This window comes from Anomalospiza imberbis, chromosome 3 (genome assembly GCF_031753505.1).
Source record: "Anomalospiza imberbis isolate Cuckoo-Finch-1a 21T00152 chromosome 3, ASM3175350v1, whole genome shotgun sequence".
Lineage (NCBI taxonomy): Eukaryota > Metazoa > Chordata > Aves > Passeriformes > Viduidae > Anomalospiza > Anomalospiza imberbis.
In genome coordinates, this window is record NC_089683.1 from 29,059,284 (window position 1) to 29,080,106 (window position 20,823).

The 20,823-nt window shown below is 37.5% G+C and overlaps 1 protein-coding gene across 9 annotated transcripts in view; it reads left to right on the forward strand.

The window, feature by feature from the left end:
• The window catches only part of ADGRB3 (adhesion G protein-coupled receptor B3), a 448,710-nt gene that overhangs the window by 335,641 nt on the left and 92,246 nt on the right, over positions 1-20,823 (forward strand). For all 9 annotated transcript variants that reach the window (XR_010997055.1, XM_068183751.1, XM_068183747.1 and 6 more), the window contains 2 exons: positions 16,569-16,695; positions 18,323-18,426. Coding sequence is in view for 8 of the 9 variants with exons in the window: in XM_068183751.1 (XP_068039852.1) it covers positions 16,569-16,695; positions 18,323-18,426 (231 nt within the window). In the remaining variant the exon portion in view is untranslated. The remainder of the gene's footprint in view (positions 1-16,568; positions 16,696-18,322; positions 18,427-20,823) is intronic.

Consider the following 20,823-nt stretch of genomic DNA (forward strand, 5'->3'; position numbering starts at 1 on the left):
TGAAGTTGTAGACATATTTAAATATTACGCTGATCCATGGTCTCAGAGAAGTAAAGGATTATGGTATTTTTGAATTTGATTTCCTACACTAAAAATCTGAATTTTACTCACAGAAAGTTATTCCAGAGTTAAAACTGATGAAATGAAAAACAGCCCAGACTTTGAAGACAGTAAGTTCAGTAGAAGTGGAATTAATTCTATTTAAAATCTATTCATTTTGATTTTTTTAATAGTCTACTGAGTTAAAAACTGGAAATTTGTGAAACATAGAAAAATGGAGGTGTCAAATATTTGACATTTTAAATTGATTGAATTAATATTTTTTTGAAGCAGATTTTTTTAAAAATCTTATCAAGAAGTACTAGTATTCTTATAATTCTTTTACAGAAATCTGCAGGAAATTAGTTTGCCTTGTACAACATTTTGGTATTAATTAATATAGCATAGAAAATGAAGGATGGTTTAATTCAACTAATGCTGCAATAATTTTAATTAGTTTAACATTAGATGGCCTGAAAGATAAAAAGATATTAGATATTAAAACAGAAGAAAAGTTACAGCTGAGGTCATTGTTTCTGTATTTCTGACCTTGAGTGTGTGTTTCATTCCTCCATTTTTCCAAAAGTACTAACATATTTGCATATTTGTTTCTAGCATATAACTTTTAGGACGAGTTACTCTTTAAAGCATTTACTACTGCTATTTTCATATGCATCCACCTGTAAAACTAGATATCTTACTCACTGAAAGCATAGGGCAAGAAAGAGCAATAAAAATTTTCTGAGGTAAGTTAAAAGTGGTTTTCTATTCCTATGAAATAACTCCTCCATACATTTTCTTTAAAATGTCATGACTTCAGAGTTTGATTGCTGACAGGACTGCGGGGTTAGAAGCAAGGTCTGTGAGTCCAATTGCAAAGCTGAGGATTTTTTCCCTTTACAAGTTATTGCCTCTAGCCCTGCAGGACTAGTAGGTATTGGACTTAAAAGCAGTGACATTTTTAAATACAGAGTAGATGCTACTGGCTTGACCATTCTAAGGGTCAGGAGGTATAATTTTATAGAGAAAAAGGCACTGCTGTGCAGAAAAGTAGCAAATATTTTTATAAGTGCTTAAAAGTTAAGCTCATGCACAGAATAAAAAGTGTGAAGCCATCTATAGTAAAAGTAGACCTTATGAAATATATTGAAATCAGACAAGATACAATAACAAATATCCCTACTGCAGCATCTATTATGTATTTCATATATATATATATATATATATATATATATATATATACACAAATACATATCTCAATAGAATACTGTAATACATTTCAGGATGTGAATGTACTTGTAAAATCCCAAGTCTACACGATAAATTTAAGGACATAAGATATTCTCTCTCATATGAGATAAAACATTAATTCAAAGCAATAAAGATTAAATTCTGTTCAATGTCCACTTTTGTGGTGACAAGAAATTAAATGTAAGTTTAGGATGTTGTAACACCTCAACTTTATATTGAGACACAGCTAAGATACTGCTGTCTCAGCACTATGTTTTGGGTTTAATATGTCTATAGAATCATAGAATTAGTAAGGTTGGAAAAGACCTCTAAAATCATCAGATTCAATTATCAAGCCATCACTGCCAAGTCCACCACTATACCATGTCCCTAAATGCCACGTCTACAAGTCTTTTAAGTAACTCCATGAAAGGTGAGTCCATTATTTCCTTAGGCATCTTATTGCATTGCTTGACTAGCCTAATCTTTCCTAATGTCAAATCTGAATCTCCCCTGGTGCAACTTCACACCGTTTCCTCTTGTCCTGCCACTTGTTACTGGGGAAAAGAAACTGACTCCCTCTTCACTACACTCTCCTTTCAGGGAGTTGTAGAGACCAGTTCCTTTTTCCAGGCTAAACAACCGTACCTTCCTCAGCCACTCCTCACAGCACTTGTGCTCCAGACTCTTCACCAGCTCTGTTGCCCTTCTCTGGACTCACTCCATCGCCTCAATGTCCTTCTGGTAGTGAGGGGCCCAGAACTGCACACAGTACTTGATGCCTGGCCTCACCAGTGCCAAGTACAGTGGGACAATCACTTCTCTGGCCCTGCTGGCCACACTATTGCTCATACAGGCCAGGATGCCACTGGCCTTCTTGGCCATCCAGGCACTCTGCTGGCTCATGTTCAACTGCTGTTAAGCAACAACCCCAGGTCCCTTTCTGCTAAGCAGCTTTCCAGACACTCTACCCCAAGCTTGTAGTGCTGCTTTGTTGTAACTGAAGCGCAGGATGTGGAACTTTGTCTTGTTGAACCTCATGCTGTCATTCTCAACCCATCGATTCAGTCTGTTAAGATCTCTCTGTACAGCCTTCCCACCCTCCAGCAGATCAACACTCCCACCCAAATTGTTGTCATCTGTGAACTAATTGAGTTCAATTCCCTCATCCAGGACATTGATAAAGATTTTAAGCAGGTCCAGCCCCAATACTGAGAACTGAGAAACTCTACTACTGACCATCTGCAAACAGGATTTGACTCCATTGACCACCACTCTCTGGGTCCAGCCATCCAGTTTTTATGTAGCGAACAGTCCATCCATCCAAGCCATAATTAGTTAATTTCTTCAAGACAATCCTGTGGGAGACATTGTCAAAGGCTTTACTAATGTTCGGGAAAACTGCATCTGTAGCCTTTCCCTTATCCACTAGGCGGGTCACCTGGTTGCAGTCGATCAGGTTGGTTAGGCAGCACCTGACTTTCCTAACCCCATGTTGGCTGGACCTCATCCCCTGGATGCCCTGTACCTGCTGTGTGATGGCCCTCAGGATGATCTGTTCCGTGACCTTCCCCAGCATCAAGGCCACACTAACAGGCCTGTAGTTCTCTGTATCCTCCTTCTGGTTCACCTTGTAGCTGGAAGTCACATTTTAAACTTCCAGTCAATTGACACCGCCCTGGTTAGCCAGGAATGCTGGTAAATAATTATAAGTATCTTGATGAACACTTTCACCAGCTCCCTCAGTACCCATTAGTGGATTCCATCTGTTGCTGATGTGGTTTTTAATTGTCTTTTACAACAGTAGCCAGATTAAGTTCTACTTTGGCTTTGCCCCTTCTACTTTTCTCCTTATATAACCTCATGGCATCCTTATAGTCTTCCTGAGTCTCCCGCCCCTTCTTTCAAAGGTGATACACTCCCTTTTTTACCCTGAGTTCCAGCCAAAGCACTCTGTTCAAACAGAGCAGTCTTCTGCTCCAGTTTGTCTTTTGGCATATGGCAATGGCCTGCTCCTTCATCTCTAAGATTTCCTTCTTGAGGAATATCTGGTCTTCCCAGACTCTTTTTCCCTTCAGGACTTTGGTGACATTTCCAAGCTAGATAGCTGTTGTCCTTGCTGTTGTTTAGTTCCACTTGCAAAGCCTCACACTATTAGGCCAGGGCACCTGAAAAGTCACAGAGAAAATGTGCCTGCTGTTCTAGACATTAAGTAACTGTGTTCAGCCAGGGCAAAAGTGGACAGGGAATCCTCCATATTGTGCATCCTGTCAGGCCTATCACAGGGAAAGTAGGGTGAAATTCCAGTGGTGTCTCTCTCTTTCAGGCTCTGTCAGTAATCAAAGGAGTTCCTCTACCTGGGTACACCTCCCCAGGGGTGTGTTCACCCCTCCCTTCTGCAGAGCACACCCTTAAGCTGACTCCTGAGTGTCAGCATGTTCCCTGGAGCACCGTGGGCAGCTGCATCAGTCATGCTGGGTGCAGAGCTTAGAGAGGCTGTAACTTTCTGCCAGGTGGATGCCGCTGCTTCCTGGTTGAGCTTGAAGGGTTTCTGTGCCCTTCCTGCATAGCCTGCACTGACTGCCATGCCATGCTCTGACTGGTAGTGCTCCCTGAGGGATTCTTTTTTGGGGGTGGCTTGCTCACTGTTGCTTCTGGCCCTGCCAAGGTCTTGTCAGCCACCATCACACAAGCTGCGGGCTCCTGGCAGCTCTTGTAGCTCCCCTGATATTCCCCTGGTTTGGGAGAGCCCATTGTGCACTGTGTCAGAGAGCACCAGTGCCATTTGTGCCAGCAGTGGATCTGCTTACCTCAGTGATTTACATGCAATGTGAAACAAGCAGCAAACTGAAATGCGATTCATTTGAAAGCAAATCCTTTAAACCAGGAATAATAATTTAAGCATAAGCTGGGCTGAACAGGCAAAAGATTAGTCTGTCCCCAGGACCCTGCCTGCTACAGAGCCTGTTAACAAATGCCTACATGAGTACTTAATAGCAAGGTACTTATTTAGTAGCTATTCCCCTGGTATGCATCCTAAATTCCAACAGGTTTGGGATGTACAGTCAGATTTTTTATCTTTGTGTGCTGTAGCCTTAAAAGATTTTTTTTGTCTGTGAGTTTATCTAATCACTCTTTCAGTTCACATAATCTTCTGTTATTTATAGCCTCCTGTGGTGACAATTTCCATCATTTAACTATGCCCTGTGAGGGAAAAAAAAGCCTCCTATTGTTTGTTTTAAATATACATCCTAATAATTTCATTTAATGCCTTAAGATCATATATTACAAGGAATAACAATCATTTCTGGTTCACTTTTACCATGGTACTCTTACAAACATTATCAGAACTCCCTCAACCACCTCCTATCCAAACTGGAGGGACTTACCTTATAGAAGCTGTCCCATGTTCTCCAGAGATCCCTCTAGTTCCACTAGATCTGTTAGAGTTAGGAAGAGATCAGAACTGCGTACTGCATTCAAAATGTGGGCATACCGCAGACTTTTTTAGAGTGGCGTAGTCATATTTTCTGTTTTGCTATTTCCAAACCCCTGCCGAAAACTAATATAACTGAAGAACACATCATGAACTTGACATACTCCAGCATCTTTGAATTAAAATATACGCATGAGTTTTCTCCAGTGCATAGTCAATAGAAAGATGTTTGCTTATATGTAATTTTAGATATCATTTAGCTGTCTGAGAGATCAAAATATAGTGCCAGTTTCTGATGTGAGTTATACTGAGGATATTCCATTGAAGTTGACAGGTCCAATCAATATACAGCATGCACAGAGATGAGGTGGATTCATGACATTTCCTGAATACTACATGCACAGACAATAATTGCAACTGCTCTTATTATGTAATTTCTAGGAGATAAATTGTAGCTAATACATTTCATGTACTATATAGTCTGTGTATAATTCAGATCAAGTAGTGTAATCCAAATTAGTTGTATTCTTTTTTATTGCACTTTAAAAACAGTGTGAGAACATAACAGAATGTAAATTACTTCAAAATGTAAGAAGGCTCTCTAGCAGTTTCTCTTTACAATATTATATCTGACTGAAGGGAGAGGCATTTCAGATTTGGAGTTCTCAGCTAAAGCATGCCACATCTGTGTGACACACCACAGACAGACAGACGTGATGAGATATGCCTTACATGCCAATGAGAGCAAAAAGCTGCCACATTAACTGAATAATTTTACTGTATATATTTTAGATACATGTATTTTCAATATCATAATTAATACAGTGTTATAAACATCAAAAGTGCTGCAAGCATCTCTACCTCTGCATGAAAGTAGAAGGAAATAAGTATAGCACTGTATTTGGTTGCATTTATTTTGAATCTAGAAGAAATTTACTTCCATATTTTGGTTTTGGCCTTCAGTCCCAGAGCTGATCTTTGCTTTATGTTCAGATTTACTCTAACATTGTCTGTCTCTGTTTCAAGGCTTTCAAATTAAAGCCACATAATCATTAGTGTACTAACACTGATCATTGTAGGAGACTTTTTCAGTCCTTTCCTACCATATCTGAAGGCTGAAGACTATACCAACTTTGTCAGTGGATAGAAGATAACCCCATTGTTACAACTCTTGTACCTGTAGAGTATTAGTGCTGCTTCACATAAGGAAAATACACACAAACAAAAAATTTCTGAGGAGATGAAAGTAGATAGGCTAGTAATCTTTACTCATTTGTTCAGGCACTTTCTTGGCACCTACTTAAGGCACATACTCCCCAACACCTCCTCTATTCCCTTTTTTTAGACTGTGAAAAAAAAGCACTTGTCCAATCTCAAACAATTTATTCAGTTTTTAATGCCAGCAGTCACATTTGTCTAAACATTCTTAGCTGGCATGTGACTAGCTGAAATGGATTTACCAAAGGAGTAAGAGGACTTAAATTCTGTATTATTCAGTGCAGTAAATTTTTCAGAGACTTCCAGATAAGTTGTTATTACAAATGCAAATTATCTGTTGTATTGTGAATGCATCAAACATATTGTACATATTCAGATTAAATTTGAAGCATGTCCACAGAATCCACTTGTGGGCCTTGAGGATCACAGTGGCCTCCTCTGCAACACATGCCCTTTTACTGTTGAGAGTCCACAATCCCTAGAGCTCACTGTTCAGATGTGGCACAGTGCAGACCATCACTCTTTCCAGAGTGTCTGTGTTCATGTTCTGTGCAGTGTGATGCATGTATCCTTCATCCATGCACTCCTAGCCAAAACCTCAGTGAAAGACTGGGTATTATCTCCAGAGATTATCATCATCAGCTGGCTTTTTTTTTTAGGCAACGCTACCATGACACAGGTGTGAAGAGGTATTAAAAACATTGGTTAACTGTAATTTACCTTTCTGAGCAATTGGTTGGTACACTGTAATTTACCTTTCTGACAGTTGGTTGGTACATACCAACACTCAGGAAGATTCAGATGAGCAGTACCTCACATGGAGTCCAAAGAGTCTACATTCAAACCATTTTTAGTTTGAAAGCTGAGCCGACACATTAATAAGTCCCAAGATAATAAACCTGACCAAAAGACAAGAACATCAGTGCTAAGACTAACTTAGAGACTAAAAAATTCACTAAGGAAGTGTCTCTTGCATTTTCTTTTTCTTTTAACAAGAGAACCTCCATTTCCTAAATCTGCACTTGACTTTGTTTGACTCTAACCACAGTGAATTTCCCACGTCTTAAAATAAAACTGAAAATTGTTAAGACAAAAAAGATACATTACTTTACAGTGATACAGAATTTAGCTCTGTGAATTACAGAGTTTTCAATATACATCTTACATCTACCAGCTTAGCAACATCTGGATTGTTTAGTTTCAGTTTTTTACTAGATCATAAAATCTATAAAAAAGCTTTGTGTTTAGCTGTATTGCATTGCATTTGCTCATAGCTGGGCATATACAAAGTCATCGCATCTCAACTGCTCGCTCGGATTTGTTGAATTGCCCTATTTTAATTAAGTTTAAGTTATTATATGAGATAGGGAGATATCCAGTACTCAGTCCTTAATGGGCTTTGCCAGACCTCCTCTCCAGCCGTTGTACAACTCTGGAGAATCTTAAATCCAGAGGATCTTTTGTGTTTTATGTTAAGATGTTTTGGCCATCAAGTCTCTTTTCTAACATGCTCACCAAGGCACTCTCATCTACTCTTATGAAGGTACTTAAGCGGGTCATCTCTCTGTCAGTCTTGACTGTAGTCTTTATTATCAGTGAATTGGCTGATGCATAAAACATGGACAGCACATGTATGAAGCCCTTTACTGTCGGCTTTTTGTCTGCAGTTCAATTATTAGAAAGCTCACCCAAGATGGGACAGACCCAAGGTGAGGGTCTCATTATTGCAAGATTCGGGACCATTTCTAGAGGAGAGAATCTCTGTGCTGCAAGAAATAAATCTTCATGCTATAAGAATGAAATTGTTAGGTGTAGGGCATTTTGGAGTAAGGAGGCTAGTCTAATTCCCTCTATTCACCAGTAATCTTATTCTTTGCTATTATAACTAAATATTGACTATCTGAAAGAGAAAGACTACTGGTTTACATTTTGTAGTTAAGGTTTTCGCAGAAGAGAAAATACCTAAGTGAAGATGTAAAGCATCAATCCTTTCAACCCCTTGTCACTGGCTTGTTACTATGTGTCAGATCTCAGTCAAGAGCCAATAGCAAGCTATATGCCTTTTTCCTACTGAGGTATTTGTATCAAATGTGTTTTTAATGTGCAGCCTGATAACCAGTAAAAGATTTGGTGCAGATTCAGCCAGGATGCATGCTGACTCACCAAAGCGAGAATAGGGAGATAAGGATTGCTCTTATTGAAGCAGTTGTTAATTGGCCAGTCAGGTACAAAAGATAACATCTGATCTAAAAAAGAGACATCTCTAAGGAAGAAAAAGAATGCTTATTTTAATTAAAAAGGGTGGTCAGATAATCTCCCAAATAAGAAAGAAATCAATGCATTTGAAGAAAAACAGATTAGATCTGTTGAGGCTTCTGGGAAGGACTTAAAATAAAAGGATTGGTTATAAAAAGCAAATGTCTTACACGAGAAAAAGGACATAACCTGAGGCCTAACATATAGAGAAGATAGAACTCTTTGTAAACTGAATTCTTAAGAAATCTTGCAGACTAACGGCTGGATAAAAGGGGAAACATAATCTCCATGTCAGTAGAGTAAATGTCAGTTTTGTTTCATTTCTTTTTTTTTCTTATAAACATTTGTGTCCTGTTTTTTGATTCGTTGTTTGTTTTATCTCAATTTGACTTAAGTTTGATTTTGAAGTGTAAAGAGACAGAAAAAGGTCTTTACTTCTTTCTTTAAAATTGTACACTAGGGCAATAATTTATCTCCAATTGCCATAGCCCACGGCATGTTCTTCAAAGAACCCATGGATAACAGTTGTAGGATAGGCAGTAGGATTGTGTAAGAGCAGCAGGTGGTATCACAAGATACAGGGGAGGAGATGCTGACAACTATGAGGGTTCTTAGTCATACAGCTAAGATATGAAGGAACAAATATGAAACCTGAGGATCTTCAGAGAACATGTAATACTGAAATTTGAATGTTTAATCTGCAGAGTAAGTAACATTGAATGTGACAGGAACTGGAATGCAGATGCCAAACCCTGTCTCCTTCCACTATGGCTACAAAGTCCATGCTTTGCTTTATCTTCTGGCCCTATGCATAATTCTACTTCAACAAGAAGGCGTGAGGGGGTTAGGTCATATGCTGCCAATCCTTACCCTTTCAACACCCCTCAAAAACAGCATGAAATTGAACTCACATCTTCTCAGAACCATTGAGCTGTGAGATAAAAGGGAGACTCTCCACTGTCCATATTTGACATGAACCTAACTTGAGATTTTGAAAAGTAGTATGTAAGCATCTAGCCCCAAAGAAGAGCTCAGTTCTCACATGCATCACCACAGCAATGAGTATCATTTCAGTGTCTGACCACTTAACATATTTGCCTCTGCCATTCTTATTATGTGTCTTAACTTTTTTCCTACATTATGGTCAGTATCTCTGAAGCCTGATCCAAAGCATGCTTTGAGGAGGTTGGACATGTAATGGTTTTAGTTTTGTCTGCCCATATAATGTAGTATAGCATAGGCTGTTGTAACAGTAACACTGATAGAAGCCCAATCTCTTCTCTTTCCCTCAATTGTTTCATACCTGTTCCTCTCCCTGCTGGTCATACTGGCCTTGAAACTTGAACTAATGATGCTGTGCTTTATTGCTTGTCTTTTGGAAGAAACATTAAAAATAGATACCAAATTTTGACATTCTTAATTTCCAGGATAAACTTCTGAGCCCCTTACCCTTCCCAGCCTTTGGCCATAGACAATTTACAAGGTTGCTTTTTGCTAGAAGACCATGTGAATAATAGTACAGTATGAAAGATTTTTTAGGCTGATCAATTGGAAAGCACCATATGACGATTTTTCCTTAGTTCACCATAAAGCTACATACATATCTCTAGTCTAAACAAAAGAACAGGAAAGATTTTACTGATTTTGTGAGGAGTGTGTTGCATTAAGACTGTAGAAATTGGATGGAAAAGAAACCCTTCTACTCTCCAGCTCAGAGATCAAAGGGGCTGGGTACAGCTAGGTTTAATTTCTGATTATAACCAATTCAGCATTCTAAGTCTGGTTGCATTCAATGAGATCTCAGATGTACCAGTACTGTGGGTATCATTCTCAATTGCAGATTCATCAATTGTGTGGTTTACCAGTTCAACACTATAAATCTGGTCCAGGTCAATACAAACTTCCATGAACACAGATTCACAAATAATGTAGTTTACTTGTAAAACACTAAGTCTGATCATGAAGTTTAATAGGAACTTTCATGAACACAGATTCACAAATAGTATGGTTTGTCAATTTGACACAGTAAGTCTGTTTTAGTTTGATAAGAACTTTGTTTTGCATAGTTTCTAAGAACTCAACAAGATTTCCTAGACAAGATAAGAAGGGACAAGATAACCTGGGAGGGAAGTAGAGCCTCTTGTCTGCACCCGTCATTCTGGAGGTCCACGAGGAAAGAAGACATTGTACTTAAAAATTCTAAATAGACACCAACATCCTTTGGCATTGTGTACACAGTACTTCACTTATACTTTCTCTGAGACCATCTACAGAGTCAGATAGAGATAAAGCTACAGAAAGTGATTGGTTTCTCTCTGAGTTTTGGTACACTAATAATCATTTTAGGAGATTGTCTCTATAATTTTGAGAAAGTTGGGGAAAATGGTCTTGTTCAAATGCAATCCACTAGGCTTGTTGGGACACAGAAATAGAGCTGAAGGACTGTCATTTATCCAATGGGGTTCAAAAACATGAATTAATCCCATAACTCAAATAATGATAAATCTGTGTCGTAGCAGTAGTACAGAGGACCACTGATCAAGAGCTATGCAATAGGAGGCATACTTCTAGTGTTTGTTTAATCCTGGTTTTGTCATATAATTTATTTAGAATTTCTTTTCATTTTACACATTGATACACTTGCAGTATGCTATTACAAGGGCAGCTATTGATTACAGCACAGTTCAAACATACTGTGTGCTAGATCATGCTGTAAACTGTATGGTCAGGGAAATATAGGAATTAATAAAATATTACCACAACCATTAATACTCACTTTCATAATTCTTCTTTTGATGAATCATTTATTTATTGCAGCCAAACAGATAACCAAGCCAATTTTTAATCTTTCCCATGAACTTTCTTTAAGTTGTACATTATTAGAAAATTAATCTAACAATTTATGCTTATAACTACAGTGTCTCTGTTACAAATCCTACTTTTTACGGTTTGATATCTCTAGTTTAAATCATATTAAAATAAAACTTGGTTTTGGGCCCAGATGGATGTTTGTTTTACACAATATTTATATAGGATTTAATTTTAATATAAAAAGCAGTGAGAAAATTAAATTTTCAAAGATTTCTGTTTTCTTTGACAAAAAAGATATTCACAAGTATGCTTTTGAGAAAATTAAACAATTCAATGTCTGAATTGGAAAAGTGGCCTTAGTCTTTGGGAAAATGAACTCCCTATAGTATTCTGATATTCATCACCCAGTTCGTTCTTCTGATACTACACAAATGCAGACCTCCTTTTTGGGAGTTTTGCAGTATTTTAGACATGTAGTCTTAAGGCAGTTGGTTTTTTCAGTTTTATTTCTTTATCATTTCCACAATTTCATGCTTTTTTTTTTTTTATTTTTTTTTTTAGTTCTATGAGGGGAAAGAAAGCCCAAAGTCATAATGACCTAATGTTAATGATATTAACAATATCAGGGTAAACAATGATTTTTTAAACTGCAGTTTTATCTGTGACATTATAAAGGAAAGTGTGTTCATATCCACATATTCTTTGTCTTATTTTTTTCCCTCTTTCCTTTATATTCCTTTTTTTTTTTTTTTACTTTAGGAAAGACTGTGGCAATAAACCAGATGGTGCCATATACTGCTGATAGGAATAAGACTGATCACAGAAAAAATTGTGCATGCTATGAGTTAGGTCATGTCTCAGATGTATGAACATGCTCAAGTGAAAGGCGACTCCTGCAGTTGAGCCTTCTCTATGATTTCCCTGGGATTTAGGTCCAGGTGTAAAGAAGCAAGCAGGTGTGGGAAGGACTTCACTAATGTGCAAGCTAGAACGTCTGAAAAGGCACAGTGATATTTATAACCTGCTATTCATAAGGGCCACAAACTTTTTTCTTGCCTTTTGCTAGTTAAAAAATTCTGATGTTTGCATTTTCCATGTGCTTCTTATCATTATATGTCATTCTTTACTGAGAATGGAGTTCCAATACCAAACTCTGTCCCAAAGGAAAAACAGCATCTAGTTAACAGAACAAAAATTATAGAAATGTACACACACAAGAATTAAGGAGAATTAAAATCATCTTAGCAGAAATAATATTATAATTTCTTAAATTCTGTGCAGTTTGCTTTCTACAATCTGTAATTAAATATTTAAATAACAGCTTCTTGCTGTTATTTAAGTAATATAACAAAAAGCTCTCTTATCCTAACATAACCAGTTATCAATCAGCAAAGAAATTACTAGAGTAGGCTACTATCGTAGATGTATAGCAAGATGTTAACTCTTTGTGATGATCAAAACCCAGGCAACTACTTGGATCACTAGTTGCTAGTCTGGGGAAAAGTGCTTAGGTGTTAGCTTCCTTTGTCTCACAGAATCTCCATAAAAAAATTAAAAACTTTCATTTGAAAAATATATCTTCAAAATACACTAATAAAGTAGACAGCGTATGTTATGAGGTGAAGTCCTCACCTTAAGTGAGTGTGTCTGATAACAAAATTCTCACCTTAAGTGAGTCCTCAACTTAAGTGAGTGTGTCTGATAACAAAGTCAAAACTGATTTTTTATATATCAGGAAGTTAAAGTAAACAAACCAATGCAGTTAGTAAAAAATGTATATTATAAATTATATTAAAAAATAGTAAGTGGTTAATAACCATGTCACGAGACCAAGACAAATACTGCAAAATAAAGGAAACAGTTTCTAGAATATAAAATGTGGCCTGAATGTCATTGTCAGAAAGGCAATTGTGTTGTGAGTGAAATTTTTGTTTTAAAAAGATGGTCCTGTCTTAAAATGACATTTTCATATCTGAGATAGTAATATAGGTTTTTTCAGTACTGAGCATAGTTATGCAATATTGCATAATACATTTTGTGAGTAAAACTCACTTTTTTTTTTCCCTTTCATGTAATACACCATTAAAATAATTTTCTGTATATCATTTGGCCGTCGTTTTTGTTGCACAGAACTAGGAAGCTCACCTTAAACTCTGTAAGGGTACTGAAAAGACACTCCCATATTCCACTAGCTGCAAGACTCCTTGGAGAAGGGCACACTTACAGATAAGCGATGGAGCTGAGGGTGTTCTTGGTCCATATGCCATATTAGCCATAGATCCATCGGCTCAAATAGCATCCTATTTAGACTTTTCCCCCCTATTTCCCTGATTTGTCTGTTTTTTTCCCTGCCTCAACTGCAGGATGACACAAGATCTGCATTGTTGAATCTATGCTTCTTGGGAATTCCTTTGCTTCTATCATGGGACTTCTGCCAGGTTGATTAAATCATCTGTAAGTCAGTAGAAGAGTACAAAAATTGCCAGTAATGGGCATGAACCTACATCTATATTTGCTAGATATTTTCAATTCAATTATTTCCCTTGATATAAATAGAACATGTGTTAATAGTACCTGTCACTCCTTTATAGCTTTCTGCATAACAAGAAAGATCCACAGGAATAATAGGTGTCCTTTTGCATATTCATATGATAACCCTAAATGTTAGACACATAGTCAGAGAAGATCACACTGAAAAGCAATGAAGCTTCTAAGTATGAGATAGATTCTGGGTAGACCAGAAGAGTTGCATTACAAGAGGGACACATCATAGATGGAGAACTTCATAAAAAGCATTGCATTGAGATGTACTAAATGCAATATAACTATTTTTATTCTGTATTTCCAGTCTTTATTTACTTACACCTGAAACCAAATCGTTACTTTATGTCAGGAAGTCAAAATTACCAACATCTCTGAGGGAATTAGTAATCATGCATTTGCTGTTCTGCTGGCATAAGCCTCATGCCACAAATTGCAGTTATACTTTTCTTCTGGTCCTTCTCATTAGTCAATCTCTTTCATGGACTTAGTGTAACATTCTGTGCAGCTTCTGTTAGCCATAATTTCAACAGACTACAAATATATTTATTAATGAGGCTTTTTTTTTCTTTTTAATTGCACTGATTAGAAGAGAGAGAAGGAACTTATTTAATGAATTTTGATCTGCAACATACAAAAACATAATGCTGCTAAGCAAGAAATTGAAGTGTATCACAGAAAAAAATAAAAAATAAAATGCAAAAAGTGTCCATATTAGACTGACTTGGCTCCTGCCATGATGTCTTATTTTGGAATCCAATTAGACTGCTTTGGTCATTTCAGACTGCTTTTGGAAATTCTACAAAACTTTCAATAGTATTGAAAAATTTTTGCAAAATATGTATTGAATTATGGCACAGTTACTCTATGACTGGAAATTTCTATTTGTGCGAGTGACTTGAAGAACTGAATGAACCAGTGTAAATCTGCTGGCCTGCCCATGATTTACAGTACTTTAAATATAATTTTAGCAGATGCTTTGTTTTAAACTAAACTGGTGTCTGTGATTTTATAATTAGAACTTCTTTAACTCTTGTGTGTTTGACACCATCTGCAAGGATTTAATGCTAACTGGATGTATTGTGCATCCAATGCTTTTCAACATAGGCTGAATTCAATTTATTAAATCTTATTCCCAGGATAAATAATACTACTCTTTTGTTTTCAAATATGTCAATTTCTCTTAAGCTATCAATCCTTAGTATTTAATCAGCAAAAATAAATGCATTGCATTTGGCCTTAACTGTGTGCCACAATAAGAGAAGAGACAAGAAAGCTAATAAAATAAATTGTTTAAGTTATCCAGAAGATAATGCTTTTGCGTTTAAAATATGTAACTCTATTTTTCAAAGTGGATGTTGATTTAGGCTGTGGCTCTCTGAAAAACACAATTTGCAAGGGAAAGCTAATAAACTGCTTTAGTGGCTTGAAGAATTGGTGATTTTCTCTCAATTGTTTCCCTCAGTCACTGTTTGTTTTGTTTATTACAGGATTCTGTTTCGAAGACAATAATGTGTAAGGGTTACATCTGGTGTGTTCAAAAACTAGTGGCACAAAATGTTGAGATGGCCTGGGGTGAACTGCACTCTGAGAGCAGGCTTTGGATAACAAATTGCCTTTGCATGAGGGCCCTGGCATATAGAATGACTTACAGAGGTGTGTTGTCAAGGCAGAAGAGGTGAAACAAGGGTGGTCATAAGGACTGGAAATTTTTATTCCCCCTCCTACTTTCTTCGACCTTCATTTTTCTTTTTTTTTTTAAGTCATTTAGTGACCTGAGGTGAAATGGACAGGAATTGACAGCACACATGCTGCTGCTGGCAGCAGAGTCACTGCAGTTGCTCCTTGGACATGAAAGGAGGGGAAAAAAGATGAAAGAAACCCAGTTGTTCTCTAAATATAACACATGTAAAGATAATATATTTGCTTCAGTTGAAACCAACCCCTTTTTCCTGTAGAAAATATTTCCCCCTCCCCAATAGGAAACAGGAGAGATGATTTTTTCTCTCCCTCTCCTTCTTGCTTGCACAAAGAAAACGTGGGTTGATACCATTTTTATTGTTCTGCTGGGGTGGGTTTCAGACCTCACATTAGCATATTGAATGTCTAATTGAATTCGGGGGCTGTGTTAATCATCATGTTTTGTTTAGGGGTGGTTGGTGAAGGGTGCCACCAAACGACTGCTTTGGCTTGGGGTTAGCTTGGTGCTGCCACCCCAAGAAAAAGACTCGAGAAGGGGGAGGGAGCCAGGGAAAGGCGAGTTGGATGAGTGATGTCTGGAGGGCGAACTCGTGTGTCTCTTTGGTGATGTGTGCTGCTGTACTGAAATCCACCCCTCTGCTGGAGCTAAGGGAAGAGTTGGAGGCATCTGATTCTGCCGTTTCCAGGGTGAAATTTCTAAGGCTGCTAGCTAAAAACAACAACCAAAAAAATCCCAAATCCTCAGCAAAAATAGCAGTCAGAACAGAAGATCCGGCATCTCCCGGTCCAACTGGCATAACCCAGGCAGGCATTTGAGAACCACATGCTTTTAACCTAGCCACACACACGAAGGGGGGGGGGGGGGGGGGGGGGGGGCGGGGAGTGGAGAAAGAAACGGACCAAAAAAGACACCGCAACTACAGAACATCACATTTCTCACAAAAGGCCAGAAACAGAGCCGGTAGGAAAAAAAAAAAAAAAAAAAAAGGAAAAAAAAAAAAAGAGAGAGAGAGAGAGAGAGAGAAACAAAGCCTCCCCCTCTTCCCCCGATGAGTTTTTCGCAGTGCTCTGGTGAGGCTCGGAGGTGGCTGGCAGCGCAGGGGGCGGCTGCTGCCGCGGCTGGCGGGGCTCCGCGCAGCAGCGCCCGGACGCTCAGCACCGCCGCCCGGACAGCTCCGCGCCCGCGCCCGCCCTGCCCCACCACAAGTCCCCGCCGCTGCCCGGGAACTCCGCGGCGCGCTCCTCGCGGTCCCGCTGCATTGTCTCCTCACCGAACCGGCCGACAGGCGTAATTACCCCCGTTTCCCCCACCCCCTCCTCTCTCTCTCCTTTGCAGGAACGACTCTTTGGGAACCTGGTCCACCCAGGGATGTAAAACTGTGCTTACCGATGCATCCCATACGAAATGCTTATGTGATCGTCTCTCTACCTTCGCCATTTTGGCTCAGCAACCTAGAGAAATAGTAAGTAACAAAGAGGAGGGGGGAAAATCCAGTTTTAATGCAAAAGGGAATGCGGGGGGGACTGCGGGGGGAGGGGGGACCTGGTCCAGCTTTCTTCTCAGGTATATTGCAGACGTTGCATTGAGGAATTGTTTAATATTGCAGGTAGTCAAATGTTAGTCTCCTGGTGTCTTCAGTGTCTCAGATAAATGAATTCCAGATTCTGTGATACAACTAAATCCTAGTGAAATTTGCATGCTCTCGAACTCTATATTTTTTTTAGAGAAAGCCTTGTAATTGTGGTGCAAATGTGTAGAAAACTTTTGTATTGAACGATTAAGGGAACGTACAGGTCTCTATTATTGCTCTTGGTAGGAAAGCCCTAGATACTGTAGTTACACAGATTGCAGATCTGCATTGGACATTTTCAGCACAGATTTTCTATGTAGTCTGTTGATATGATGTAAGAAAAATAATCAAGTTTTCATGAGAAAGAGGGGACCTTAAGTGTATAAGCAGACACTCCCAATATTATTGAGTGTAAAAATAGCTGAAAAGCAAATATTTCTGAAGTTATCTTGCTAAAGCGTGATTTCATTTTCCTGGTTTTGGAAACATATGTACAGACTCTTTTTAATAGCAAAGTAAATCCATTTGGAAAAAAAAAAAAGTGGTTGAAATAAAATACTACTTTCTGCCTGAGATCTGGCCTAAAAGTATATCTGTCTTATATCCTATTTGGGTGACAAAAGATATCTTGATAAATGTAATTTAAAATATATCCCTGAAGCTTAAAAAGCATTTAGATAAACCAAGCATGATATCCTTTAAAACTTTCAGATCTAAATTTTTTCCATATTTATTAGAAAAAACCCATGTCTATTTCAGAACATGAGCACATATATATACAGAGGAAAAAACTGACCTGATATCTGAGGATAATAGTTTCCCTTACAGCTAGTTTGTTTTCAAGGTCATTTAATTTATTTTCATTTTTATTAACACACAGAGTAAAAATGAAATAATTCTGAATTTGTAGCTTTTTTTATGAAGGCTTATAGTACTGTTGCCATAGATATCCTGCCATTCCTTCTAGGCAATCATAGGCCCAAGGAAATTAAGCATGTGAGAACAGTGGATTGAAGTCAAAGTTATTAAAAGTCAGAAAGTTTGGTCATTCTGCAACAAGCATGAATCAAATTATGGGACAAATTACTGGATGATCTTCAATATATTAGAGTGAAACCAAGCTGTATATTTAATGCACAATTATAAATATTGCAACTTCTGAAGAGAAGTATATCTTTTAATTGGTGTTAACTGGAGAGTCATTTAAACTTGTGCTAACATCATAGTCTCCTGTTACACTGTAATATTACTAGTTTATTTTTCGAAGTATCATGCAGGTGTTACAAGGTATTTAAAGCTCAGAGGACTCTGAGGAATGTATTAAGCAGATCTCACAGTTATGTAGGGATCAGTTTTGGAATTAAGTTTATTTCTTCTTCATAACTAATATTACTGAAACTGTCTGTGGTAGTTTGTCTGCTTTTAATTTTGCCCTTTTTGCTTTTTTTATCTTGTTTGACTTGTTGATTTAAGTACTGGAGTATGTTTTTTCTTCATGGTTGCCTGTTGTAACTTACAGATCATGGAATCATCTGGTACACCCTCAGTGACCTTAATAGTAGGCAGTGGTCTTTCCTGCTTGGCCTTGATCACTCTAGCAGTTGTCTATGCAGCATTATGGAGGTATGTAATGGGTTGAGAAAGCTAAATGTATTTATTTATTTGAATTGCAGGTTAAAGAGAGCACTAGAACCCACATTAATTGTTTGGAAAGTGAGGGAAAAAAACAAGAGGAAAACGTATTGCATGCTTTGATGCATTTGTTGATGTGATTGATCAGTTTTACTGTTTTGGCCTGCTGCTGATGGTATAGCCCACTCGTTTCTTTCTCAACTTCAGTGGGAAAGGTATTCATCTTTCGGTGGGGTATTCATAGTGCTAAATGCAGGATTCTTACATATTATATATTTCATATGAGGCTTCTGGCCTATACCTTTAGCAGCTTTTCTCCCATTTACATCTTTAAACAAAACTTATAAATAAAATAATATTGAAGTGACACATTTAGGGAGGTTCAGTCATCTGATTTTGAGTTTGTTCACATCAGTTATAAGTTTGAATAAAGACCATAAAATTAAATAGTCTTAAATAGTGTGATGGTACATCCCAGTGATAGATTTCATCCTGAGTATACAATATTAAAATACTATATTGACTAAAAGTGCAATAAATACTTATGGAGTAAATTAATCCGAGAAGTAATGAGAAATAGCATAATGTCTTAGTGCAGAAGAAACAGAAAAATAAGATGAAAAGTCACGCAAATTAGTAAATGTTTTTAAAAAATGAACATGGATTCTCGTTTCAATTTTTTCAATAATTAAAGTAAAATAGGTTCTTATGAAAGTAATAAGAAACAAGAGGATGAAACAATAAATTCTTGAGTAATATAAAATCAACCTATAGAATTTTGCTTTTAGAAACAGCTTGATAATTTTACACCCCTTTCTCACCCCATCATTCTTATGACTCTCAGGATTAGAAATATATATATAATTATTAAGAATATCCAGTTACATAAGTTATGATAAAAGACTATAAAAATTATCAGTTCTTGTCTGTCAAAACTAAGAATGAGAGCATTTCAGGCTATAATTCCCATCTGAAGAATTATAGTGTTATTTTTGCACTCCCTAATATATTTAGCACTTGGATAGAATTATTGTCATGCTCAGTGTAACTGGTCTACCCCATTATTTAAATTAGATACAAGGAAGAAGTTCTTTACTGTGAGGGTGGTAAGGCACTGGAACAGGTTGTCCAAAGAAGTTGTGGGTGTCCTGTCCCTGGAAGTATTGAAAGCCAGTTTGGATGGGGTTTTGAGCAACCTGGTCCAGTGGAATGTGTCCCTGCCCATGGCAGAGGGTTGTAACTAGATGATTTTAGGTTCTCTTCCAACCCAAGCAATTCTATGAGTCTATGATTCTGTGAACTTCTAAGTGGAGATAAAATGTTATGTGTTGTGGCTTAAGTCAATGCCGTGAGCTCCTTTTGCACTGTATTTATTCAACCACTAAGGTCCTTTGTAATCCATGGGCACTCAGTGTTGGGAATTGGCCCAAGCGAATCAATAGTTAACAAGTTAGAAAGTAGCAGTGTGGTCTCTGTGTGAACAAAGGCACTGGACTTCTTGTATTTGTTTGCAAATACATAGAACTAGCCTTAAGAATGTTGCTATATTTTAAGGAAGAATGTGGATTGTGGTATTAAAGTTCTGTCTTACTGAAAAAAATGTAATGCTATATCTCTTGGTATGCAAGCAAAAAGGACTATAATTAATTTCATGTCCAAAGCTCAGCATTTCTTGTGGGTTCAACAGCCTTTTTTATTACTTCCTCAGAGTCAGCTATGGGTGTACATCTCAGGAGGAGACAGCAATATTAACTGAACTCCAGTGAGAAGCCTATAGTATTGGTCGTAGAATATATAAAGATCAGGTCTTCAGAGGAACTGACCACCCCTAACTTTCATTTATTTTAGTAGTCAGCATTTACTGGTAACAGCTCTAAAATCAGGTCAGAAAGGTACTTCAGTTGTAAACATAATCATTCTCTTTTTGTGCTGTAGCATATAGAAAGAAAAATGTAGCCTATATTACAGAAAAATGAGAACACTTGCATTTTGAAATCAAATATGTGATAAGACTTTTTGACTTTTTAATCTTAAACATATTTGTAAAATGAATGTGATAATTTTGCAAGGGTGACTCTGATGTTTGCTGCTATAATTTAATCTTTCTGTACACATTTGGATATTTTTTGGCATTCAGTCTTATGAAGATATTGCAGTACTATTGGAACATCAAGATTAATGTTATCCTTATCCCAATGATGTGTTTCAAAATTCACTGCCATAGTATCACCCACCAACCCGCATTTTATTTATGCATCGTGGCTCAAATCTTCTGTTTATATAAATCACCATATTTTTGCTGAAGTTAGTAATTATGAGTGGTCTGTGCCAGCTGTGGATATTCCCAGGGACAAGCAGAGAGCATAAGTTCCTGACATGAATGCATGT